The 24,784-nt window shown below is 40.8% G+C and overlaps 1 protein-coding gene across 2 annotated transcripts in view; it reads right to left on the bottom strand.

The window, feature by feature from the left end:
* Window positions 1-3,450: 3,450 nt before the first annotated feature.
* Window positions 3,451-24,784, bottom strand: part of LOC133413186 (protein delta homolog 1) — a 31,297-nt gene continuing 9,963 nt past the window's right edge. Inside the window, exons 1-6 of one of the 2 annotated variants that reach the window (XM_061697225.1) lie at window positions 12,213-12,419; window positions 11,859-11,936; window positions 11,702-11,759; window positions 11,346-11,476; window positions 10,831-10,972; window positions 3,451-7,002 (exon numbers count right to left, since the gene is read on the bottom strand). In XM_061697225.1, coding sequence (XP_061553209.1) covers window positions 6,210-7,002; window positions 10,831-10,972; window positions 11,346-11,476; window positions 11,702-11,759; window positions 11,859-11,936; window positions 12,213-12,390 — 1,380 coding nt within the window. In that variant the 5' untranslated portion in view covers window positions 12,391-12,419 and the 3' untranslated portion in view covers window positions 3,451-6,209. Of the gene's footprint in view, window positions 7,003-10,830; window positions 10,973-11,345; window positions 11,477-11,701; window positions 11,760-11,858; window positions 11,937-12,212; window positions 12,420-24,784 lie in introns of those variants that run through there. The other variant, XM_061697226.1, reaches the window with a different exon arrangement.

The following is a 24,784-nucleotide window of genomic DNA, read 5'->3' as shown; positions in this document are numbered from 1 at the left end:
TGAGCTTTCACAGCAAAAATATACATTTCCGGGTACGAAGTGAGATCCGGCCGGCCACTGCAAAGCTGCACAAATACAGTATCTACAGTATACAATGTTCCCTCGTTTTTTTGCGGTTAATGGGGACCAGAACCTCCCGCGAAAGGTGAAAAACCGTGAAGTGGGATTTGATTTCATATTAGTGCCCAAACTCTTTTCCCTGCAATCAGCAATCCACAATGCCAATGCCGCTTCCACTTTGCATATCTGTTGTTGACCAATACTGGCCACTCATGCCAGAGTAGCATCTGCTCCATTTGCACACTGATTGAGGAGTATCTGCAACATTTGCACAATCAACATTGTCCCAGATTATCGCGCTACTCGCTTGAAGTCTCGGCGGTCGTTGCACCACAATGGTGGTTGCACCGGACTATTGCAATATCAGTCATTCGAACTGCTCTAAGTGCTGGAGGACTCTGCATCTTTTTGCAATTGTCAAAAATAAATAAATTGTACCAGCATTACCAGATAACTAGCAACCCTTTATTGCTCAGTGACTGTTTTTCTTAATGTCTTTATGTCTCCAAAGTGCTCTCTGTCAATTGACTGTCTGTTGTCGTACTAGAGCGGCTCCAATTACCGGAGAAAAATTCCTTGTGTGTTTTTGGGACATACTTGGCAAATAAAGATGTTTCTGATTTTCTCTTATTACGCGGAGTTACCACACGTTTCGCTTCCTTATTGAAGGTTATTGAAGCAGTTTTGTGGATGTTTGCTTCCTCTTTCTTGAGAAACCGCACTGTAGATTCATTCACGCTGTAATGTCGTGCCACAGATGCTTAACTTCTGCCCTCTTTGATCATATCTAAAAGTTTCACTTTTTCGCTGATGGTCATCATCTTCTTCTTCTTCCTCCTCTTGGGCGCTCCAGAGGAAGTTTTCGCAGGGGCACAGCGCTTCGGCGGCATTGTAAGGGCTTAACTAATCATAAAACGTTATTGTTTAAACCAAAAAAGTTATCACGAACACAGCACTAAGATACAGTATGCGAGACAGTCAACAGCGTGGACGAGACTGGCGAGACACAACAAGGGAAGATGCTGGGTGAGGCTGCGATGATGCGCAGCCAATATGGCAGCCGATATGGCTGCATTTTTCCATTTATTTATTTCTTTTATGAATATTTCTGAAAAAAAATATTTCTGAAAAGCTTTACAATAGCGTTCATCTGCAACCCTAACTACGTAAAGCGCGAAGTGCCAAGGGAACACTGTATATTTGTGTTTTACAATAACACTTACCGGTAACTATATTTATAATTTCATATGCACCTGTGGCTCAAAAGCAAAGTGTGGAGAGTCTCTGTCACTGAAATGCACAAGTGGAGCCAATGAATGGGTCTATAATTGCCAGCAGTGTCTCATAAAGTGCATCCTCGCTACATTGCGCTTTACTTATTGGGGATTCGGTACGTTGCGGATTTTTTTCGTATTAATATTGTACATAATTAACTAAAACAGTTTAAAAAATAATAATAAATAACAAAAGAATTTCATTCTAACATGCTGTATATTACAAGGAATAAAAAGTGTATAGTGCTACTCTGGATTTGCTTAAGAGTTTAAAAGGTGTTTTAGAGCATATAAATTGTTTATAAGCGTATGGTAGAGGTTAATAGGAGTCTGGAGAGGTTCATATAGCTACAGCGGCCAAGAAAATCAGCTTTTTTTTGGTTTGTTTGTATTTTTGTGTGGTCCAATTAAAAAAACATGTGGCGCCTCAAAATGTTTTTCCCAATAAGAGAACCAGAGTTATTCTACTCACCATCTTGATAAACATAGCACTGTGGGAAAGAAGAAAAACTGGCATCGCTGCACTTTAAAGTTTTATGCAATGACGGTTTTGATGTGTTCATACAGTACTGTACTGTCTTCGCTTTACGCACGGCTCTGACTATGAATGGCTGACATCTTGTGGCCATAGTGGAAATTACACAATAAGGTTGTTGACCGTCATTGATTGAAAAAATGCTCTTAATGCAAGACGAAGACCACAGTATACTTGTTTCACGTCCTTTTTTCTCAAGCTATGGTACCAACATTTTCTACCCAAACATAAAGCTTCCATGTTCTTTCCAGCCTGTAAACCAAGGTTAAAGAGGATTAAAGAATTCTTGGCACACATTTATTTCACTCGGAACAATTTCTTTATCACGGCTGCTGTGACAGTTTCTCCACTAGAGGGCGACAGTGACTGAGATTTGACTTTGCTATTTGCTGCCTATTAATTTTTAGCCATGCATGCGGAGGGGAGTACTGAATTATGTAAATATTGTGTCACTGTTTTGTGCATCAGTTGTCTTGCATTTGGTTTGACATCTGATCTAGTCGCTCGGCTGAATGGGATTTGTAGACATAATCTTGTCTAAAAGCTCGAAAAGCTCCAAGCTAAAGTGACAAGATCAGGTAACAAGGTGATTAGTGGAGTAAAAGCCTGAGGTCAAGATTGAAATCACATCAACTCTGGTGCATACTTTCTTCTTCTTCTTCTTCCTTAAATGCATTTTAGTAAATACAATGTACAGCCAGTAAAAACATTGGTGGACAAAAAGAACAACAGCAGATATAGGTTTTAGGCTGGTAAGAGCCTCATAGTTGCAGTAAAAGCATAACATTGAACGGACCCTTTTAAAGTGGACTGTGGATATTTTACGCATTTTAAACAATACAAAAGTTCTAAGCATGGCTAAATGTGTAATGAATCTGAATATTATATATTTTTTAAACTACTTGGCTCCAAAGAAAACTACGCACCTCTTCATTTAAATATTTATTTCAAAGATATATTTCAGTAATTTCAAATGAAAGATCATTTTTTTAAATGCAGAAAATTGTGCACCTATTTATGATTTTGTTTTAATTTTATATTCGTTTTCTTTGAATTTCTGAGTGTGTCATTCTCATTTAATTGTTATTGTTTTTGCACAAGCGGCACAGTGGACGACTGGTTAGAGCGTCAGCCTCACAGTTCTGAGGACCCGGGTTCAATCCCCGGCCCCGCCTGTGTGGAGTTTGCATGTTCTCCCCGTGCCTGCGTGGGTTTTCTCCGGGCACTCCGGTTTCCTCCCACATCCCAAAAACATGCATTAATTGGAGACTCTAAATTACCCCTAGGCACGACTGTGAGTGCGAATGGTTGTTTGTTCCTATGTGCCCTGCGATTGGGTGGCAACCAGTTCAGGGTGTACCCCGCCTCCTGCCCGATGACAGCTGGGATAGGCTCCAGCACGCCCGCGACCCGAGTGAGGAGAAGCGGCTCAGAAAATGGATGGATGGATGGATGTTTCTGCACAGACTTCATCCCAATTTCATTTAAATTCTTTATTCATTTGCACATTGCACACATCTTAATTATTGATTACTTATGCACTTTACTCAACACTATATTTCTTTACTTGATGCTGTGGAAATTCTAATATATTGTGACTTCAATAAAGAATGGGGAGAAATGTTCTAAAAACAGGAAAACATAAATCTGCCTGTGTATACAACCGCAAACAAATCCACTTGTCACCAGCTAATAAATCTGACTATTTTTCCATGCACTATTGCTCCACACGTGTGACTCTATCACAAAATGACGCACATCATCATTACATTTACAAGTCATGAATCATTTCCCCCCTTGCATCAGGAGGAGTGGGTAGCTACCTGGAGAAAGACATTTAACAGCTTTGATCCAACCTTCATTTTGGAGCTCAGCAGAGCTGGCACTAAGTAGGAAGTAAAGTTGGACAGAAACCTCACATGTGCTCCAGACTGATTAATTACGGAAGGCCAGGATGGTTTGGATAAAAAGTATATGGATGTTGAAATTTTCATCCATATTTGAAGGGAACAATCAGGGAAAAAAAACTAAGTTGCAGTCAGTCAGCGGTACTTGACACCTCCAGCCACATTGAATAAGAACTCTTTATCCATGCCAATGAGCCTTTATATTTCTAATAAGCACCTGCTTTGTTTGAAATTGAATACATGTGCAGCAGGAGTCACCAAGCTTTTTGAAATTGAGCTACCTCTTGGGTCCTGATTAATGCAAAGGGATAAAAGCTTAATACACACCTGAAATAACACATTTCTTTCAAATGACCTCTAATTATACTGCATTAATATTAATATTTAATGATAGATTAATGAATCTTTCTCACAATAATTATCAACGACAATTTTACAATGTAGGAAATGGATATCTATATGCAACACTTAAATTCTACAAATCTCTGGAAGTGGTTACTTTATCATATGATCACTTCGACATTTCCTTGATGTACAGTCAGTGTTAGCCATGCGGTCATTGCACAATCTAATGCGAGCCAATACAAGATGGCAAAAAATAACATAACTTTAAAAACAACGTTAACCCCCGTGTCGTACTGCAGGTCAGATTGGCCTGTTCTAAAGTAAGTTTCAAAATCTGAATGAATAAAAATATGCCAGTTTAAAAGAATCTGAAACCTCTGCAACTGGCCTTATTTGGTGATTTTATTTCCCTCTTTTAATTACATATAAGTATAAATCAAGTTTAAATCATTTTAATTACAATTTTTTTTAATGCAGAGCATCAAATGTACCTGTTTCAAAGTTTAAAAATCAAAGATTTCATATTTTAAAAAAATCTGTAATTATATCCATCCATCCATTTTCGTCATTAGTGGGGACCTGGAGCTTATCCCAGCTGATTTCAGGCAAGCGGAGCGGTGCACCCCGTACTGGTAACGATAATTTAGTCTTCAATGAACCTTATACAGTAGCGACAGTCCCAAACTGAGCATTAATATTACCCAGGTTTGAGAGGTCTTGTTTTGATTTGTTGGTTTGTTCACGCAAAAATGACGCAACCCATTTCCACCAAATTGTTCCGAGGAGCAGAGCAGCACACGTGCTGAGCAAGAACTCGTGAGATTTTTGTGTCAATTCCGCTAAAATGCCTGATGGGGAAATTGATTTTCGCTTTTGGTTGTTACAGTCCACTTGCACTGGAGCAAAGCAGATCCAGAAGTGGGAGCTGAAGTGAAAAAGCATGTTTGTTTTCCCATACCGCTCGTGTATTGAATCTCATTAGATTGTGCAGGTGTACCTAACATTTTGGCAACTGTTTTTGCATTAATAAACATAGAAAATGCACAATGTTTCGTATGGTCCTAAAATGTTTGCATATATTAAACTAATGACTTAAAGAACTGGCACACAACACCTTGCGATTTGGTATTTAACATGTTTCATAATGTCACACGTTACAGCAAAGGTTCTCAAACTGGGGTTCCCTGACTCCCAGGGCTCCATGAGATGTAACTTGGAGGTCCACAAAATGATTTGAAAGAAATTAATGTCGCATCTTAGCTTTGGGCCATTTAAAAGCACTGATATGTTTGTAAACTAACAGATAAATCTGGCATCCCTGCATGCGTGCAGCATTTCTAGCGCTCTCGTGCTCTTTTCATGTAGAGTTGTACAGGTGAGGCAAGGTGTGCTCACCAAAATAACTGCAGCTTGGAAGCACATACCTTGAATCAAAAGTTTCCAACGTGGATGAATCACTTTTGCAAAATATAAAAGGGCAGCATGTCTTTGCAATGTTCAGCGCATTTGACTCAGAGATTGCACAGCTCCGTTTTTGTCATACGAAAAACAAAGTGAAAATTAGTCCGCTTGGGTTTGCTTCTTATTGGGAATTGAACTTCTGAGTCGCTTTATTAAGTAATACAAATAAAAAGTCCCTAAAAAGATTGGAAAAGTCGCTAAATATATTGACCAAAGCGCTAAGTTTGCAACACTGACTGTGCATTAGTAAATAAATCCTCTTTGTTAACAGCGCTGTTCACAACCCTGTTGTTAGTGACAGTAATGCACATCAGCTAGCGACGATGGACAAATATTGCAATTAATTCAACAGAATTTGGTTCCTTTCTTTTAAACAGGTCATGCCAGTTGAAACGTTCGAAATAGAAATGATTCCCAAGGCATTTTTGGGGGACACGTGGTAGTTATGTTTAATTGGCATTGGGATGATGAAGGGGTCCTTGGAAACGTTTCCCCTCAAAGGGTTTGAGAACCCCTGCCTTAAAGTACTTACAATCAGTGCCATGTTTGTGCTCGACTGTACATTCAAATATATTGTATCAACAAGGTTCACTTCTGATTTACATTCACGGTATCGCCTTCCGGAGGTCAGATGGAGGTGTAGTGCCTCCCAAAGCTGTTCAGTCTGATCTTCTCCGGCAGGATGATGTTCACCGAGTGTTCCGTCTCCTCGTGGCTCGCTCCGCCCGCCTCCTTCAGCAGGTGCTCGCGTTGCTGCCGCACGAGCTTGCTGTACTTGGCGTTGGCCAGCCACGTCTCGCAGCGGCCGAACAGCACGATGCCCGTGGTGGCCAGGATGACTAGGCAGGTGAGCAGGGCCAGCATGGCAAAACACACCAGCTGAGCGTGACTGGACAGCACACCGGGGGAACGGTGCACCGTCTCCTTCAGCGTGATCTTGAGCAGATCCCTCTCGGGTGGTTGGAGAAGCTTGTGGAAGGCGTGGGCAGGGAGCGAGTAGTGCTGCGGAGTCAGCGCAAACACCCCGTGGTCCAGGGGTTTGCTGGCAGCTTGCTTCGGCTTGGCTTTTGGCCGCCGCTGCGCGGAACACACCCGGCCCGAGAACCATTTTGGGCAAACGCAGCGAAAGGTTCCGTCAGGTTGGCTGACACACATGGCTCCGTTGGCGCAGGGCGTGGCGGAGCACGGAGAGAGGCCAGTGTCATTACAATTCAAACCGGTGAAGCCTTGAAGGCATGAGCACATGAAGGTCGCCCCGTGGTTGGTGCAGTTGCCGCCGTTTAGACACGGGTTGGATTGACAGACGTCAGCAGCGATCTCACAGAAGTTTCCAGAAAATCCAGGCAGGCATAAACAGGAAGAGTGGGCTTCCAAGGCGTCACTCATTTCTGTGCAAGTACCTCCATTCTGGCAAGGGGAGCTGATAGACAGAACAGAAAAGATCATGCTGACAGGTTCATTAAGGCGGTCACTGACAGTGTAATGGTTCACGCTTATGAATTCCATGCAGGCAGCGTGGGTTCAGTTCCCATTTGGTGACGGTGTGAATGTAACGGAGAATGGTGGTCTTTATGTGCCCTGTAATTGGTTTGCGACCAGTCCAAGGTGTAGTCTGCCTCTCGCTCTATGTCAGCTGGGATAGGCTCCAGCTCCCTGCAACCCCGAAATACCCTAGAAAATGGATGGATGACCACTCATGAGTGGTTTTATCCCTAAAACAGCTTTCATTTAGTTCAGATTTTTCAGTTCTCTCAGGGTCATGTCCGAGGGCCTTTTTGTCTTCCTTTTTATTTCCATTAAGATCAAGATCACATAATATTTCACCTGTGTTTTTAACAGTGGCTTATTGCAATTTGTGTTCTTTCATGGTTCATTGTCATAAATGTAAACAAGAACCCTATTTATTTTAAATATCTGAGACAATATCTGAGGTAGTGGTAGCTGTTTGTGTTTGTGTCACCTTGCTACGTGTTTTGGTTCTCAGTCGTCTTGAGAGCTGAGATGAGAGATGGATCAAATTCCAAAAAATGAAAGTTAATGATGTGTGAGGTTCACCAGGGTATTTTCCTGGGGCCCTTTTGCTTTTTTTTTTGTTTATTTCATTTGATATAAAGAGGATGCAGTTGGAATTTTCACAAACTTTCATGGATTGTTGTCCTGTATCTAAGCAAAAATGTTTGATTTTGAATATCTAATACCAAATATGGCGGCGTGGTGGACGACTGGTTAGCACATCTGCCTCACAGTTCTGAGGACCGGGGTTCAAATCCCAGCCTCGCCTTTGTGGAGTTTGCATGTTCTCCCCGTGCCTGTGTGGATTATCTCTGGGTACTCCGGTTTCCTCCCACATCCCAAAAACATACGTGGTAGGTTAATTGAAGACTCTAAATTGCCCGTAGGTGTGAATGTGTGCGTATGGTTGATTGTGAGTGCGATTGGCTGGCGACCAGTCCAGGGTGGACCCCACCTCTCCCCTGAAGATAGCTGGGAGAGGCTCCGGCATGCCTGCGACCCTTGTGAGGATAAAGCGGTACGAAAATGGACGGATGGATGGATAATACCAAATATCTGAAAAGGTGCCAAAGGACTGTCTCCTTGTGACCTGTTTCAGTTGTCAGTCATCCTGAGGGCTGAGATGAGAGCTGGATTTAACTTTTGAAAAAAAGTTAATAATAATTTATGATAAATAAAGCCTGTGTGGAGTTTGTCTGTTCTCCCCGTGCCTGCGTTGGTTATCACCGGGTACTCTGGTTTCCTCCCACATCCCAAAAACATGCATGATAGGTTAATTGAAGAGTCTAAATTGCCCATTGGTGTGAATATGAGTGCGAATGTTTGTTTGTTTATACAGTATGTGCCCTGCGATTGGCTGTCAACCAGTTCAGGGTGTACCCCGCCTCTCGCCCAAAGATAGCTGGGATAGGCTCCAGCAGACCCGCGACACTAGTGAGTGGTATGGAAAATGGATGGATGGATGGATGGACTCAAAGTAGTATAGTTAACAGTGGCCCAAGTCTGACAACTCTTCATTTATCTTCCTGAAAATGGGTTTTAAAATCACGAGAAAGTTAATGAAGCTCCTCAGGGTAGTGTTCTGGGGTCCCTTATTCTTTTTATTTTATTTTTTTATAATTTCACCCACAAGAATGTACTTTATATTTATTAATAGATTGACACCAACTACAAGTTCCTTGTTGGTTTTAACATTCTTGGAGAATAAAGATTTAGGTTGATAGATTAGATGATGGATAAATGGAGCAAAAGAAAGAAAGAAAGAAAAGAAAAAAGAAAGAAAGAAAAAGAACCCTACTGATTTTGCCCTGAGGTTGTGGAGGCCAGAGATCCATGTCACCTCTCTACCTGTCTCATTTCTCATCCGATCCTCTTCACACTTGCTTTGTGTCACAGCGAGAGAGCTTTGTTCATTTTGTCAGATCAGTAGGTTCAATCTGTGCCTTGTCAGTCTGTCTACAATAGTTGAATCGTTGAAAACAGTGATTCTACATCGACTGCGTTTTTTTTTTTGCTGCTGAAAAGTCGACTGGAATGCCTTGTATCTTTGATTCATTTCATACTGACAGATTAACGTCCCTGTCGTTTTTACTAGGGGGCTTATCAAACCTGGCTCTTTGGTCAAAGGCCTTAAATAGAGGGCTGATTCATGAGGTCCCTCTGGGCGCTGTCCTGGGGCCTTTTCAATTTCACAATGCAATCTATCTCACTTAAAATAATATGTCGGCTGGATGTATGTGCAGAAAAACCCACAGAGATTAGTTTCACAGCAACTAATTTACCTGGAGACAGACTACATTATCTGAAATAAAATCATAGGAAATTACATATTCCCGACTCTGGAGGAATTATTGTGCAGGCACACTTACAAGATGTTTAATGTTGAATCAATGAGTCACTTCCCCTGAAACACATTTAAGTGCACTGGGTGCATTGCTACGAGCGTGTGACTGTAATACTGCAGCTTCCCAACATGGCGATTGTTATCTCCTCCGTGTGTTGTATTTATTGACTGTGGAATAAGCTGTTTTGACGAAGACAAAATGTTCTGAAATGCAAGCGAAGGTCACATCATATAATTTTTAGTTGTATAAGAGTCAATCTATACAGGCACTGTCAATTCTTTGACATAAAAATAAAGGATATTGGATTTTTTTAGGCTCTCGGTTCTGTCTCACAGAAAGGGTGCCAGATACATCAGCTTGACGCTTCCCTCCACACTCTCATTTATTTGTCAAGCTTTCTGGAGACAAATCATGGGCGTACTTAGAACTTTTCCTAAATATACTCTCAGCAGGCTTAATCATTATGTATGTATTTTATTATTGCTCTAATATTGTCTTTAAACTCATAGAAAGCGAGAAAATTTAATTTTGGACCACAAAATATTGACGAAGAATATTGTGTCATTTTAACACAAATTAATAGAGTTCCCAGGGTTTTTTTTTTTTGCTTTCTGTGACAGAGTCAAAATACCCCAAGGATCAATCATTAAAGCACTTCAAGCTGAAAGTCATCACAGCAGTGACCCTCCCTAAGCAGCTCTGTTCCAAGCAGCTGGCAGGGCTGTTCTGTCTCATGGGGATGAGCGACTGCTCCCCTCCTCCCGCCTCTACTGTGGGGTGTTCCCAATACAATTTCCGTCGATGGGCAGCACGAGAAAATTAATTGGTTGTGAAATTTCACACTTGATGGGCGGGGCGGGACTTAAGCGACCCAACTGTTTGTATACAAGCAATTCAAAAGCCAAGTTTCCATAACATGCTCCATTTAAAGCGCAGATTGTATGATTCTTTTGTGTCTTGATGGGCTATGGTTGCCTTCAAGGGATGAAAGACATTTGGCAAAGCACTCTGTTCTAAAAGTCAAACTTGAGTTCTCTAGGTCTATCATCTCTCGTTGAATGACATTCAAAGCTGATACAGTTCTTGCTTGGATATAGATAGATAGATATAATAACGTTTTTTTTTTTTAAACTGCAAATGATCCCTTTAAAGGCTGTTACTGGTTTTATTATGACAGGTTTGTACTTTCTCTTTTTTGTTCAATTTCTGTATTTCAGAGTTCCTAATGGAATAGTTAACCTCTGGTGACACTTAAGAATGTTAAAATGTTACTTATTGCCTGTACAGTTAATTAAGGTTCTTATGATGGCAACAGTTTGTGGTTCGGAATTGGAGGTACTCATTGGGTATTGATTATTGCTTGACAACCAAACTGAAATACATGTTGGTACCCATCAGTGAGACAGATGTTCCTCCTCAGCTGACAGGTCGGTCCAGTGAAACCTTGGGGACAGACGCACAGGTACCCCCCTTCTCCGGTCTCTATGCAGGTGGCATTCCCAGAACAAGGCCGCGATGAGCACAGGCGAGTATCTGTGGTCACACACACACACACACACACACAAAGCATTCTGTTTTTAGCTGTGACGTCTTACTTCCTTTCTTTTACTCCTCTTTCTCCCCCGCTCTCTTCCCACGTGCTTGGCAACGTCTCTCTTCGTGTCCTTTATTTCCACTCCACCACTGCAGCATTGTCAGTTATAACTCCCAAATCATATACTGTATGAAGGGGAAAATGTTCTCAATTACCTTGTTTAATGACAAGGGTCACCTTTAGCAACCTTCATCAGGTCTTTCCCCCCCGATCTAAAAATAAATCCCAGTGTATTTCGCTTGTCCCCTGGGGCTCAGTGACTCACCCCAGGCATGTCTGCTGCTGCGTGTGTGGTACTTGATGGCGGCTCACCTTGGTCACAGAGGCTGCCCACCCAGCCCTGTTGACAGACACACTGCCACGCTTTTTCGCAGGAGCCGTGCAGGCAGCCCGGGAAGGGGATGCAGCGTTCGCAATGGTCTCCCTGCCAGCCTGGTTTGCACCTGAGGAAAAAAAGGGAACAATCCTATTAATACACCATCCACAATGCTCTTGTCCCCATAATGTCAGCGTGCTGAGATGAGGCTTTGACTATGGCCAGAAAATCAATTGTTTGATCAAACAAAAGGCTGATTTGCCTGTTGATGAATCAGAAATAATACAGCAGAGCACCTGTGAAGTATAAAAAACACAGGATATGAGATTTGTCTTATCACAAGCATCACTACCTGCACTTTCCAGTCTTCCCACAAAATCCATTCTCTGTGTTGCAGCTGCATCCCCAACCTCATGAGAGGAAAAGAGAGATGAATTGTTTTAGTAAAACACATTAAGAATAAAAAAGCTGCTGGAGTTGGCAATGTGATTTATATATAATCGGATTACCTCCGGCAATGCCTGTTACGGCTACAAACAAGAACACGGCCGTGAGATGCATTGTGATAGTCATTCTGGAGTAAATTCCTGCAAATAAAAAAATAAAAACACACAAATAGTTTCCAAATGCAAAATGCGCCACTGATGTTAAAAGTTGACAAATAGAGACATCCAATAAGTTCATCTAACAGTGAAGGCGCGCATTTTTCATGGTATCATTTTGGATCAGAGTGGCGCACCTGAATGTGTCTGCATGCACAAAGCACGCACATGCATTGTAGACAAAGCGATAAGCCACTTCCTTCCTAAATCTTTACTTAACCATAAGAATCCTTAGAATTATCTATACAGAAATGATTTTACCTATGTAGCACCGGCATGCAGTCTCCGGGTGATGCGACTCATATTTGAGGGATGCGTCGGGGCTGTGAGAGCCACGAGCCGGGGCGCACCGATGGAAGTGATAACAAGGCTGCTCTAGATGGAGAGGTAGGTTTGGCGGGGGGGGGAGGACCCACAGGTTCTGATGGGGCTGCTGCATCGAGTAGGATCCCGCTGCAACAAGCTCCTCCTACCTCATAAAAGAGAGTGTGTGCGTAAAAGCACATGACCCTCTCACACGCCCCAACGCCCCACCTCTTCCTAAGGGCTGAGGGATTGTGCAGTCAAAGACCCCACTGTGATACCTGAGACTGTGCAGTAATGATTTTATGTGCAAATAAATCAATTAAAAAACAAAAAACAGCATTAGGAATACAAGACTACTGTCTCTCTTAACTGCCTGGTGTGGTGTTTAATTAAAATTGATAAATTACACCAACAAGGCAACATCATTTAAAATGTATGACTGACACAATTTTAGCAATTTAGTAGAACACAGAAACATATTCTTGATCATGTCCCTTGTTGGTCACTTGTTGCTCTATGCTGACTTCATAGAGCTCAATTATCAATTGCTTATTACTTATTAATTACTGTAATTATGAATTAATTACTCTTCACAACTTTGCAGATGCAAAGATGACCTTGATTGGCCTATTCTTTCCTCCCCCACCCCGCCCTGAACACGGCGCATATTTTGCGTGACTCGTAAATATGCACAGTAAAGTGTTGATGTGTCGCTTACGTATTACGTTGAATTAAAAATTATTGTAGAAATAATGTTATTTATCTGCATTATAACATAATGTTATTTTCTTTGTATGCCCAAATGCTGTTGACAAAATGACTGAGTACTATACAAAGGCGGTCGGGGCCTACGTAGTAACTATGAGCCAGTATGATTAATGAAGTCATTTTGGGGCGTGAGAACAACTTTCGCGTCACTCTTAATGTTTTGAGGAGCGAGGAGCTAGGAACGATGCAATTAAGAGAGTTGCGATGAGCCCAGAGAGTGCACAGAAACTGGAACTCCACACTCCAGGAATATCCATTCAGAGGTAGCTTGACGCGCTACCTGAAGGACGAGAGTGGAAGAGCATCGTACTATGATAAGTTGTCATGTCTCTCTAAACAAACAAACAAAATGGAATGAAAGGACCAATACACACAACACAGGTGAAAACATTTTAAAATTATTGTAAATGATGAAGAAACTTTGCAAAACTCAGAGCATAAGGTAAATTAATTCTGTTATTTACCTAAATCATCAAAAAGAGACAAGTGATCAACCTTTCCTTATTGTATAGTGAAATGCAATAGCTTGCACATACAGCGGTCGTCTGCCATACATAATAATGGCTGTCTCTATTTTTAGTCCACCTATTACTGTCCACAGTCTTACCCTTAGGGCTACCAAGGACGACGGTATTTTTCCTCCAATGAATGCTATGTTAATTATGATGCCGCAGATCATGTAGTCATCCTTGAGCAGAGGAATGAATACTCATCAGCACAAACATTAAGATTAGTCCAGATTTTCAGGCGTTTTTCTTTTCTTCCCTGTTATGTAGACGAGTGAGTGTTTTCTAAATGAATCTTCCTGCATTGAGCTTCCACTAGGTGTGTGGGCCTTACCGTCTAGACTGACACAGCGCCCACAGGGACTCTCATATGAATGCAAATAGCAGCAAATCAATATTTTTTCCCCTTTCAAATTGCTTGTAAAGGGAAACTGAAAAAATCCCTCAGATCAATCTGCTTTTCCCTTTTCAGAAGCCACAAGGTCTACCATACATGAATGCATCAAAAACAGATAACCTGAGATTTGATGCATTCCCTCACTTGAATTTGTTTTCCGGTTGATTGCCTATCCTCCTGGGACAGTTAGCCGAGAGTTACATTGCAATCGTTGCCTGCAAGAGGTGCCCGGCAGATTACAGTCTCCCTTTTCTCAGGCTCCTATATGTGCTTTATTAGCGTGAAGGAGTCATCCATTGATTTATTTTCTCCCCAGCCCGACTCTAATCCGGCATTTATCTCATTAGGGGCCGAGCAGTGACCTGCGAGGTCCCTGTTGAATTTATGCAACCCCAATTCCAATGAAGTTGGGACGTTGTGTTAAACATAAATAAAAACAGAATACAATGATTTGCAAATCATGTTCAACCTATATTTAATTGAATACACTACAAAGACAAGATATTTAATGTTCAAACTGATAAACTTCATTGTTTTTAGCAATAATCACTAACCTAGAATTCTATGGCTGCAACACGTTTCAAAAAAGCTGGGACAGGTGGCAAAAAAGTTGAGCAATGCTCATCAAACACCTGTTTGGGACATTCCACAGATGAACAGGCTAATTGGGAGAGAGGTTGGGTATAAAAGGAGCTTCCCTGAATTGCTCAGTCATTCACAAGCAAAGATGGGGCGAGGTTCACCGCTTTGTGAACAAGTGCGTGAGAAAATAGTGGAACACACTTTAAGGACAATGTTCCTCAACGTACAATTGCAAGGAATTTAGGGATTTTATCATCTATGGTCCATTATATCATCAAAAGGTTCAGAGAATCTGGAGAAATCGCTGTATGTAAGCGGCAAGGCCGAAAATCAACATTGAATGCCCGTGACGCCCGATCCCTCAGGCGGCACTGCATCAAAAACCGACATCAATGTGGAAAGGATATCACCACATGGGCTCAGGAACACTTCAGAAAACCAATGTCAGTAAATACAGTTCGGCGCTACATCCGTAAGTGCAACTTGAAACTCTACTATGCAAAGCAAAAGCCATCTATCGACAACACCCAGCTTCTCTGGGAAAAGCGTGGGGGGAAAAAAAAAAAGTTTAGTCAGCCCTAAAATTTGCAAGGGCCCGATTAGCTAGACAAAAATCTATAAATTTTTAAAATTTACATTAATTGTATGTATATTTAAGCTAGTCAAAAAGTTAATATATCTGCTCCATGCTGCTCTGTTACTGACATTATGGATCCGTATCGCAGCCTCGTGTAGGTCAGGATGGGCAGATGGTCTCTGTGGAAAAAATGGTCAAGACAAAAACACTAATTCGGGCCAAAATCAATGGGGCTGTTGCAATGATACAATGTATGAACATTTACTTAGAACTGAGAACATTTGACCTCAGCTATTCTCTATTATATAGTCAAAATCAATAAAGATCTTGCTCAGAATAACCCTTGCAAGACCTGCAATCACAATTCAGCTCCGATTTAAATACAGTGGTCAAATATTGTGTGGTGAATCTTGAATGAAATAAACAAAAGAAATAGGGCCCAATGACACTACCCTGAGGGACACCACACATAATTAATGTTTTGTTCTTTTGTTAAATCTTGCTCTCATCCAGCTCTGAAAAAGATTGACTGAGAACTAAGACAGGCAAAAGCCTCTGCTATAGGCTGCCGTGTGTCAAATATTCAAACTCAACAGTGTTCTTGTTCACACCAGTCACAACAAATAAAACTCACCAGAGAATATCTTCTGTAGTCTTAATCTTAAATGAAATAAAGAAGAAAGACAGTAAAGGGGCCCCACAATTCTACCCTGAGGGACCTCATAAATTATTTACCATTATTTTTATTCAAGTCCATCTCTCAAGAAGAGAGACTGAGAGTTCAGATAGGTAGGGAGGCACTAAGGACGTTGTGACCCCTGCCATATAGCCTTTTTTGTGTAAGATATTTAAAATTAACAAGATTCATGGCCCCGCCTGTGTGCAGTTTGCATGTTCTTCCCGTGCCTGGGTGGGTTTTCTCCGGGCACTCTGGTTTCCTCCCACATCCCAAAAAACATGCGTGCTAGGTTGATTGAAGACTCTCAATTGCCCGTAGGTGTGAATGTGAGTGCGAATGGTTGTTTGTTTCTATGAGCCCTGCGATTGGCTGGCCCGCCTCCCGCCCGAAGATAGCTGGGATAGGCTCCAGCAGCCCGCGGCCATAGTGAGGACAAGTGGTAAAGAAAATTGATGGATGGAAGATTCATGGCAAGCTCAGATAGAAATGTTTTTTGTAAAAAAAATTTTAAAAAAAAGTCGTTTTTTTTTTTATTACAAAATGGCTCCTGTTTAGTGACAGTAGCTGCCATGTTAGTCAGAAGACTGTCTACTGCATTCTGTGTTGTGTCTGCTCTATAAAACTTCCCCTCTTTCTCGCCAGGAATAAATGGCAAAGGCAACTCTTGATGATTTTTAGCAACATAGTAATGTGGAGACTATTTCCAAAACACTATTTATTTGTTCAATCTACCAGTAGTTGGAATATTTATATTTATATATTTCGGCTTTGAAAGGATGAAACGATTCTCACTTCTAATCGTCATAAAGATTAGCTGTGCGCTGAGAAGATATCAAATAAAATAAATTACATGCTGTAGAGACAGACTCAGATGTGATTAGAAGCGTAGATTTTAAAACACAGTAAACATTTTGAGTGAGTCAGAAATATCATTGAAATTCTCCGCACATGGACGGGTAAAGGGAGAAGCTCTATCAGCATGCTGAGATATGATTAAACAAATCCCCAGCCTGTCAACAAATACAGCCGGGGCGGCCACACTGCACATCATTTCATTCCAACGTGGGCACCCGCTCGGTTTGCAAAATGAACTTGAGTGATACCATCTCGTACGTGCACAAAAATAGCAGGGAATTGGTGCAGTGACTACATAAATTAAAAACTACTACTACTATATATATGTACATACACATAAAATGATACTATGAGCATTCTTATGTTTGTAAGTCTGTTCTTTTTCATATGGCTCTTGTATTGGCTCTCATTAGATTGTAAATACATGAATTTGGTGGCGGCCTGCCTCCGGTGGGATTAGGTGGCTGATTTAATTGCCAGATGGGTGAAAGGTGAGCGATTAAAGTGCGCCGTCACCTACTCATTTCCGCAGTGTGAGTCCCATTAGGACACTTGAGCAGCTGATAACGAGTGGGCGATACGGTCGGCCAGCGCGTCTCGCCCAATGAGGCCACAGGGCCGCCTGACAAACTGCTACATCACTCAGGAGCGTGCAGAACAGTGTCACTTTTGTGATTCTCGGTATGCTGCCCATAGGAAAGATAACACTGTTTGCTGTCCAAGACTAACCACTCAAATCGACAACACAGCACATTATTTAGTACATTGTTCCCCCACTATATCGTGTTTCACATACATTATATGGAGGAAATCTGCAGTTTATAGTGTTTTTTTTTTTTTTTTTTTTAAACATTTTTGGCTAATTATTTTGGCGGTGGGGTTGGGCGGTGGGTCAAAATTCATTTATTTCTTGAGCTCCAACTTGCCCTCTAAATCCTGATTTGTTCTTTGTGTTGACAGTAATGACTGACATTTGAATCAGAATGGAGTTACTCCTTGTAATTCCAAAATAAAGAGATGGTCACAAAAACAGCAAATAGGTGAGTTTTTCAGCGGAAAATGGAGTATAGGTTCCTCCCCAATATCTGTGAATTTCTGAATGCCAAATCGCAAATATTTGAGGGTTCCCTATTTTGTTGCTTTCAACTTGACTGTCCTTTTCTGGAAGTTTCCATCATCCAAAAACATGTGTAAGTTATTATACGTGACAAAAAAAAAGGCGATTAAAAAACCCGACATTTCTTTCAGGCCTCCTCACGTGAGCACATCTTGCACCGCTGTTACATTATCGTTGCGCAAAGCAGAACAATTTTGCAATTCATCAAAAAGCTGCTCCTCTCTCGTCCCTGTCAATTCTCTGAGGACACACTACGTATACGCTTTTTACAACAACACACCACCGTGGTGTCCATTGAGCTCCCCTTGGGATTCACATTTTCCAATCATCCTGAATTCATGGCTACTTTGACACTAGTTTAAAAAAAAAAAAAAAGGGGAAAATAAAAATGGATAAACACTTGGATATGAAAATACATGTTTTTAATATTTTTTTAAAATCCAAATGACATAGGGAACCGAGGAGGAAAATGATAATTTCTTGTATGAAATAAGTAAACAAATACAAAATACAATCATGTACATGTAAATAAGGCCACAAGATTAAATCATTCACTTATTTCTCTGTATTTTCTAAATAAAAGTTAATTCTGACGTTTTGAACGCATTTGAAATATTTTTACTACCTTTTTAAAATTACAATGAATTAGACTAAATAAACTAAATTGCAGCTATTTTGTATGAATTAAAAACTTACATTTGTTTTGATTCAATTATTTTTCAAAATAAAAGATAAGCCCGACAGGACGCATGTTACATCTTTTGACTAGCTTAAATATACATACAATTAATGTAAATTTTAAAGATTAAAAGGATTTTATTATCCATACATATTTTGTATTCAAAGTAAAAGACCCTGGGTGCATGTTAAAATTAGTTTTTTAATTAATCAAATTAAAACTAATATAAGCATTAAAAAAATCAATAAACAAAATTGGATGCATATTAAACATTTGAATGTCCTTTTTGACCAGTTTTTTATGAAGTGAATTTAAATTCAATTTACAAGTTTTTTTTTTCTGTAATTAAAAGACATTAGATGGACATTTATTTGAATGTAAATTTTGACTGGTATTTGACTGTTTCCTAGCTCACTCTGTTCGATTTGAGCATTTGGGCATTCTGGTTGTTTTATGAGGGAGAAAAACAGACATTAAAAAGAAATTAAAGCAGTTTTGACATTCCTGCTTGCGACTGATTGGTGACCAGTTCAAGGTGTAGCCCACCTCTTGCTCAAAGGCAGCTAGGATAGGCTCCAGCTCACCCGCTACCCTAATGAGGACAAGCGTGCTACAAAATGGATAGATGGATGTTAACCACAGAAAGGATTCTAGTGTGTGTGTTTCAGTCTTTTTTCAAATAACTGCCAAAAACCATCAGTCCATTGCATAGCATTTAAGGCTACATCAAATCCAAAGGCCCAGATGTTAGAAGCCCCAACTTGCGTCACGTGCAGGAAACAGAATGACTCCGTGCGCCATTCACCATCTGCACTGATGGGATCCGTTGTGTTGTGAAATGTTACCGAAATTTAATTAGCTGAGGTCGGGGAGCCGTCCTCTCCATGGCAACGGCGGTCTTGTGCTCATCAGGATGGAGACGCTGACAGCAGATGGATGAGACGGATAGGTACTCGTGAAACACTACTAGAGGAAAAAAAAAAAGTGGACTTGGGTTGGGATCAATTGAGAGGCTATAGTCAAAGTGGAGAAATGGTGCCAACCCATGCCACCTTCGCTTTCACGTTACCAGGGAAAGGCAGAGAAGATACAGTATAGGCAGTTTAGGCAGGATACAATGTCACTTTTAGATTATCTAGCAGTGAAAATGACACACTGAGTCATGAAAGTATAAATTGACTGCATGACTTAGTCACAGCACACACTGATGTCATGTTTGTCATTTTACGGCTCGATGGGTTCAAGTTAAAGACAAGAAAAAGAGAACCTGGATGAGCAAACCGACCCGACTGACCGACCTATCTACGTGATCCAACCATCCAGTCATCCATCCATCCAATTAAAAATTGGTAGATAGATACATCCGGAATTATTATAAGTGGGTTTAAAATTAAATAACTAAATGTAATGATTGTGACTGGTGAGGTTCCTCTGCGTCGTGTTCCGTGGGCGTCTTTTTTTTTTATTACTTATCTTGAGTTTTGTGTGCGCTAGCTAAAGCTTTAATGATGATTCCTGGGTTTAAAAATAACTATGCAATAAATGATGAGATTCTTCAGGCTAGTGTTCTGGGACCCCTTTTCTTTTAAGTTTTCTTTAGTTTTGTGTTTGTATGACAAACAAATGACAAAAGACTATCATGTAAAGTATTTGCCGTTTTCATCGTTGTTGTTTTTACATTATTCATATCCCTGATCATATTAGACAATGTTGAGAAAATGCACTATTCTAATGGATCTTTTAACTAAAGTATGCATCTGTTGAGAAATAAATATGAATTATAAAATATATTTTGGACATTGTTCAAAGCGATTAAAAACACACCTTTTGGGGTCAATTCCAGCTAAAAGATAACATATTTAACAAATGAAAATTTACTTTAACCCCAAATTTGGCTGCAAAGAATTATTATTTTTTCTTGAAATGGTATACTATTGTCTATTGATGACTTAATATCCATCCCTCCATTATCTGAGCGGCTTATCCTCACAAGCGTCACGGGAGCGCTGGAGCCCATCGGACAGGAAGCTGGGTACACCTTGAATTGGTTGCCAGCCAATCGCAGGGCGCATACAAACAAACAACCGTTCGAACTCACAGTCATGCCGACGGGCAATTTAGAGTCTCCAATTCATGCATGTTTTTGGGATGTGGGAGGAAACCGGAGTGCCCGGAGAAAACCCACGCAGGCACGGGGAGAACATGCAAACTCCACACAGGCGGGGCCGGGGATTGAACCCCGGTCCTCAGAACTGTGAGGCAGACGCTCTAACCGGTCGGCCACTGTGACTTAATATATGTGATTAATATTCAACATTGTACTTTAATATTGTTTTTAATGGGTGAAAGTTTACCAAAATGATAGCTCGCAATGTTAAGTAGATGTAAGATCAGAAACAATGCAATGTTCCACACAGAACAGTTTGTTCTTGAGCATACTCCAATCCATTGACTAACAGCAGTCCATTACTTGGAAACATTTTTCACATGCATTCCTTTTGGTGTTGCGATTCATTTCGGTAACTCCCTTTTGAACAAGTTTCTGTGTTGACAGACAGTGGGAGAATAAGGCAAGTGCATTAGCATTCACATTCACAATTCATTTCCTATGCTGGGTTGTAGCCTTGGTGCGTGTAGTTGGCATGGCAACATCACCCCAAAGGAAGAGGGTCTAAAGCCTTGTGCAGACCCATCGAAGAACCCGAGACAGATTGTTGGTGAAGGGGGTTGTGTTGTTGAGGCACGGGGGGGGCTTGTGTGGTTTGTGATTGCCAAGCAGTGCAGTAAACAAACACCACAACTGACACACCAGAAAGTGTTTTTGTGGGTGGATCCCTTTCAAGCCATATAAACACTATCTTTTTTAGTATTGTTAACACTGCAAGATATATTTTACAGTTGTTTTTCAACATTTGCCCCATATATTCCCAGTAGAAAATGCTGGGTTGTTTAGTTTTAGCGCAGATTTACTCGAGCACCTTTCTTCCCTTTGAGATGTGATGACACCTCGGAATTAAATAGTATTTTACCTCTGCAAGGCACCTCCTCTTCATTCAGTGCAATACAAACAAGCCTACCGGGAGACCAGAGTGGGAGGAAAACAGATTTACAGTATATTGACAATACTGAACTTGCCTCCTATGGCACATAATGACACTTTGGCACTCAAACACGCTGATACCAGTAAGTTTATATAATAGTTTTACATACATATATACACACATACACATAATATATATATCTATATATATATATATATATATATATATATAGATATATATATACGTAAAATAAGTTTAAATATTTGGCCAAGTGGCACACACCAGAAGTAGTTGCATTGAATTAATGATACACGAACTGTTAAATTCCTTACATACTATTTAATTATGCTATTACGACATATTTTTTGGGTGTTTCAAATAGAGCACATTTTTCATGCATTTGTCAGCAAATACCAAAGAATAATGTGCAAATGTGTGAATTTTCAAGAAGGCGGGGGGACACCGTAAGGTCGCATATCAGCAGCCAATCAACCTTGCAGCGTGCCGTTAGCCGTAATAGCTTTAGCTACACTGCTCGGGTTTTCTGCAAGGATCAATAAGAGCTTTCAGTCTCAGCACGTTCTTGCTTTTTTATTTTCAGAATACTTAGTCCAGACTTGAAGTAAATCAATGAATAAATGCAGGGAGGGAGGAAAATGTGTCCAATGCTGGGCACAATTGTGCGGGTAGAAGCGTGATGTTGTGCGCTGCAGTCGGTCTTGCGCTGCCTTTTCACGCCAATTGGTTGTCATTTTAGTGTTGCTCATCAATGCTGCTCTAGCCTTTTACAGCCAGAACGTGAGTATTTTTTACAATGCTGAGCACCCATTAATAAGACGTTCTCATTTGCCTGTGTTGCTTTTACACCCCCAATGACGATCCATCCATCCATTTTCTGTAGCGCTTATCCTCCCCAATGACTTTATAAACTTAAATTAAAGCTGCAAAAGCAGTGAGAAATCTCTTCAGGGTGGGATCATCAATTTGCAGACTGGATGACGCTACTCTTAGGTGTAATAATAAGGAACAAAATGTTTCATGAGTGACGATGTCTAAGTATGTAGGCTGTCATTTTAGAAATAGACTCCGTGAGGTGTAGACCGTTGGCTTACAGCTGGCTTGACAAGCTTTAAAAGCAGTTGTTATGGCATTGTCTGGTCCTCTCTCAAGCTTTGCAGAACAGCTCGAATCTGATATTTGCGAGTTGTCAACAAACGTCTCTTTGTTTCACCAACCTCGTATAAGTACAAGTCTTCCTTCAGCATCACCGTGTCATTGTCTTCTACACCGAGGAAGGAGCTCACCCTCATGAACCACATTGGCTTCAGGGGCTGATCTTGGTGGGCGCTGGCCAATTTTCCAGGATTCTAACCAAATGTCAATTTTCATCAGAATGAAGATGCCTGCAAACTTTGGTGAGATTATGAGTTTGGGAACCACTCAAAATGGTGCATGCTGGGGCCCTCATGGCGGCCTCTATTAAGATTCTTTTAGTCTCAATACATTTTCTCTATAGTCGGTCATGTCGCAAACTATCAATACACGTCTACATTAACAGTTTGCTTGAGTGCATTTGATTGTAATGCATTATTGACTGCCCCCTTACTATTATTCATTATTGATTATCTTCTGCCGAGATGAAAGGCGACGCAGGAGTGAAGCGGAGACGGCTCTTCCTCCGCGCGACTAATTGAATCGCACCTCTTCACGCAAACCCGTGCCAAAGTGACGGCACCCGTCTGTGGCCCGACACGCGCCGCAGTGGCTGCCTATAAATTATTCACGTCACAGTCACAGGCTCCAGAAAAAAAGAGCCGGAGAAGATTCAGCCTCTCATGTTTGGCAGCTGTGGATAAAAGACTCTTTTGGAAATATACTTTTTTTGCCTCCAGTGGCTCTCTCTTTTTAGGGTCTCTTGCGTCAAATGTGCTTTTTTTCTATAAAATGTGAATTTAATGTTTTCCAATCCTTGTCTACATATGTGTATGTAAGTGATATTCGACACCAAAGATTTTCTTTCGATCCACTATTGACTAAAACTGAAGTTGGTATTGGCGATATCGATCCGATACTGTGACTTTGTGCAAATCCCCCTCATGTGTCATGTAAATCTAAAAAAAAAAAAAAAAAGTAGTGTATTTCAAATCATAGTTTCATAAAGAATACAAGACATCGGAGTCATTTATTTATCTATTATATATATATATATATATATATATATATATATATATATATATATATATATAGAATTATACATTACCAACACCAACAAAATCTTCACTTAACAGTAAAAGAAAATTAGACTGATTGTAAATAATGATGATGTATTTTATAGATCTTTCAAAAAAAATGTTCATGTAACCGTGGCTGTTATTCGCAATTGCTCATAAAAGAAACACTAAATATGAATGATACATTTTATACAAAGCTTTCCATTGTGACAGCAAATCTGTTGATTTAAAGGGGCTACAGCCCAATTTAAAAGATTTACACAGCGTTCGCCTGCATCAAGGTCACCGCCGCGACCTCCGCAACAATTTCCATCCCTTGCGTTCCCGACACGCTGGCAGCAGATAATGAAAGTGTCAGTGCTCCTCCGACTGTAACCAACATGATGAGCAAATTTTCCCGTCGTCGGATCCCATATCCCATGATGCAACAGCGTGAACGAAGCTCTGTGCTTTATGTTGCTTAACCGCAGTTGAGGAAATGTCAATTTGGGGAACCATGCACTCACACGAAATGTTTAAAACAGAGACCCGAACAATCATATTCCGCTTTCTGATTTGAGAGCAGATTTATTCCAGCTGTGATCAATGTGTAAGTTGCCAATGAGAGCAAAGTGAAAGAAACAGGCTCCATAATATAACAATATGAATCGTAGCAGTCAGTCATTCAGTCTGACCTCAGCTTTTGTCAATCGCCCCCGCCGCCGTCGCTCATTTAATTTGACTGAAAAAAAATGCGTTTTAACCGCACAGAAAGCCGTCACGGGGCGGAAGAAACGGGACTTAATGGATCAGGACAGGATGAAAACGGATGCACAGTGGCACAAGAGGACGCAACCTCTTACAGAAGAGGGAGAGTGAGCCACAGAAGAGGAAGAGGACACTAAGTGGGTGCAATTAAAGCAAAATATTGGGTACATCTGCACAATCTAATGAGAGCCAATACAAGAGCGGCATCAAAAATTATACATTCACCAACATCACTCGATATGCATGATGTTAGGCAACCAGGCTTCCTCCAATTGTGTATGGTACTGTATAAGTCACATTGGGTACACCTGCACAATCTAATGAGATCTAGTACATTGTGTTAATTAT

This window comes from Phycodurus eques, chromosome 14 (genome assembly GCF_024500275.1).
Source record: "Phycodurus eques isolate BA_2022a chromosome 14, UOR_Pequ_1.1, whole genome shotgun sequence".
NCBI lineage: Eukaryota > Metazoa > Chordata > Actinopteri > Syngnathiformes > Syngnathidae > Phycodurus > Phycodurus eques.
Note: the sequence above shows the minus strand (reverse complement) of the source record. Positions and strands in the feature narration are given on the sequence as shown.